Source organism: Nematolebias whitei, chromosome 2 (assembly GCF_014905685.2).
Source record: "Nematolebias whitei isolate Nwh7 chromosome 2, NemWhi1, whole genome shotgun sequence".
Taxonomy (NCBI): Eukaryota; Metazoa; Chordata; class Actinopteri; order Cyprinodontiformes; family Rivulidae; genus Nematolebias; species Nematolebias whitei.
The window spans coordinates 12,785,511-12,788,214 of NC_056499.1; the positions used below are offsets into that span (position 1 = coordinate 12,785,511).

The 2,704-nt window shown below is 37.7% G+C and overlaps 1 protein-coding gene across 1 annotated transcript in view; it reads right to left on the bottom strand.

Annotated features, from left to right (window-relative positions):
* The window catches only part of ildr1a (immunoglobulin-like domain containing receptor 1a), a 10,196-nt gene extending 9,510 nt beyond the window's left edge, over positions 1-686 (bottom strand). The window contains exon 1 of the mRNA XM_037696810.1: positions 631-686. Within this exon, the coding sequence (XP_037552738.1) occupies positions 631-679 (49 nt within the window). The 5' untranslated portion in view covers positions 680-686. The remainder of the gene's footprint in view (positions 1-630) is intronic.
* Between the last annotated feature and the right edge of the window lie 2,018 nt (positions 687-2,704).

A 2,704-nucleotide genomic window follows, 5' to 3' on the forward strand; every position in this document is an offset into this window, starting at 1 on the left:
TGTTATTCTGAACTAATTTAATCCCAGGAGGGAGACATGATGGACTCTTCTGTGTTAATCTGAACTAATTTAATCCCAGGAGGGAGACATGATGGATTCTTCTGTGTTTATCTGAATCAATTTAAACATGATGGACTCTTCTGTGTTAATCTGAACTAATTTAATCCCAGGACATGATGGACTCATGTTATTCTGAACTAATTTAATCCCAGGAGGGAGACACACTGGACTCCTCAGTTCAACCAGCAGCTCGTCTTTGACTCACGGAACCAGTAAAACCGGTGAAACAAAGAACGAGGAAACATTTTCCAACGAAACTCCAGGCGCGAGGAGATACAGCTGAAACCAGTTCACCTGTCCTCACCTGTAACTTCAGCTCCGGCGACACAACAAGACTTTATCTACATGAGCGAGGAGGACTCTGATAAAGACCCACTGAAGACTTTAAATAAAAGGTCCACAACAAGATGTTCCTGAGTGGTTCTGAATGATAACACGTCTGGTCACGTGACCGATACCTGCACTTTCCGGTTTAAATAAACTGCTTCAGGTGAATTCCTGTAAAAGTGACGGAAGGTCAAAATAAATCTAAAACATTTATAAAATCATCAAATAAATCCAGATGTTTACCTTTTAGAAGAGAAACCAGGAGGAGAAGGGAGACAGGTGGACTCCTCATGGCGAGTCCTCGGAGACAGACAGGTAGGTAGACAGGTGGAGGCTCAGAGGAGGTGAAGCTCCGGCGATGGAAAATAAAAAAACAATAAATACAATGTTTAAAATCCCGGAGGTTCCGCCAACAGGTGAGTCCAGAACGTCCGACAGTCAACTCATCATGGCTCCTGCTGAACTCAAAGCTCATCTTCTCACCTTAAGCCCCGCCCCGACACAGGTGTGACGTAGACAGGTGCGCTGAATCCCCTCCAGCGAACAACAAACCGGAAACCCTGACCTGAATTACCTGTTATCATAATGACGGATGAATATTCTCATATTGTCTTGCTCCTGTTTGTTTCCTTTTTTTCATTTAATGTGTTTTTATAATGTATTTCTCAATTTTCATCATTTTGTAAACCCCCCCCCCCCCAGCTTGTAAACTGTAGTTATGACACCCTTCACGAGTGTTTGTGTATATCTTTCTATTTTGTAGTGTTCTCTATTTCTGTGTATTTATTAATAAAAAAATAAAATTAAAATAATGACTGATGAAACAAACAAATTTAAAATATTATCAAATAAATTCCGATGTTTACTTTTTAGAAAAGAAACCAGGAGGAGCAGGGAGACAGATGGACTCCTCACGAGAGCGTTTTTATTCTGTCCATGACGTCATCCTGACCGATCCAAAGAAGTGACCGAAGCTAACAAAACATGAGCTAAAAGCTAATTCATACAAAACAATATTTAGTTCTCAGCCAATAAACGTTAACATCAGACAACATAATCAATCAATCAATCAATCAATCAATCAATCAATCAATCAATCAATCAATCAATCAATCAATCAATCAGGACCTCCATAATCAGAAACTTCTTGTCTCCATAAAACAAATCTTTTGTCATTTTACAAGTTATTTAATAAATTGATCGATTATTACAGTTTACAGATATTGATCAGACACGAGCTGCGTACAGGACCGGTACAGTTCATCAGGGCTCTGCAAACGGTGGCTCTGGAGCCACACGTGGCACTTCGCACCCTCTGCAGGAACCCTCTGCAGGAACCCTCTGCAGGAACCCTCTGCAGGAACCCTCTGCAGGAACCCTCTGCAGGAACCCAAACTGTGACCAGAACAGACAGGAACCAGAAAGTCCCAAAAAATTCCGATTCGAATATCTCTGATTTTGTTGCCATATTTGTTGTAAATGCTGTTTATAAAATAAAAAAATAAAATAATAAATAAATAAATAAATAAATAAAATGCAAAAAAAAAAAAAGGAAGTGTTTTTTTTATATTTTATTTATTTATTTATTTATTTATTTATTTATTTTTGTTTTTTTGTAGATGTTTTCGTCTCCGCCTCTCTAAAATGCAGCCATCAGTTTTATTTTTAGTTTCTCCTGAAAATGACTTTTTTTTCAACATTTTTCAGGCAGATTGTAATTTTCTGCACCTGATGGAGGCATCAAATTAGGACTTCAAGAAAAAAATAAAATCTAACGGTGCTTAGAGTCAGTAGAGATGAAGAGCATGTCCCTCTGAAAGCAATGAAGTTATAAATCATCAACAAATTGATGAACTAATTTATTTTAAAGCTCAAGTTGATTTTTTGTGGCTCAATCATAAAAGGAGAGATGGTGGAAATGGCTCTTTAAAGACCTCAACTGGAACAGAGTTCAGGTTAATTTTAGAATACAGTATTTACATAAAATTTTTTTAAACAAAACAATTTAAATCTCATTTTAGTTACTAATTTTATACACGACCAGCAGGGGGCGGTGAACAGCTGCAATCAAACAAGTTCTCAGCAGAAACATTCAGCGCCGATTATTGAAGGGATTTAAAATGAAAGACGTCATCATTCCTTAGACAGAGAGCTTTTATACGTTTGTGCATGTGTGTCCTGAGACAACTTTGTTGTGATTTGGCGCTATATAAATAAACTGAATAGAATTGAAATCTGACGTCATCTGGCATCCAACATCTGACATCCGTCCATTCAACATCCATCATCTGATATCCATCATTCAACATCCATCCAT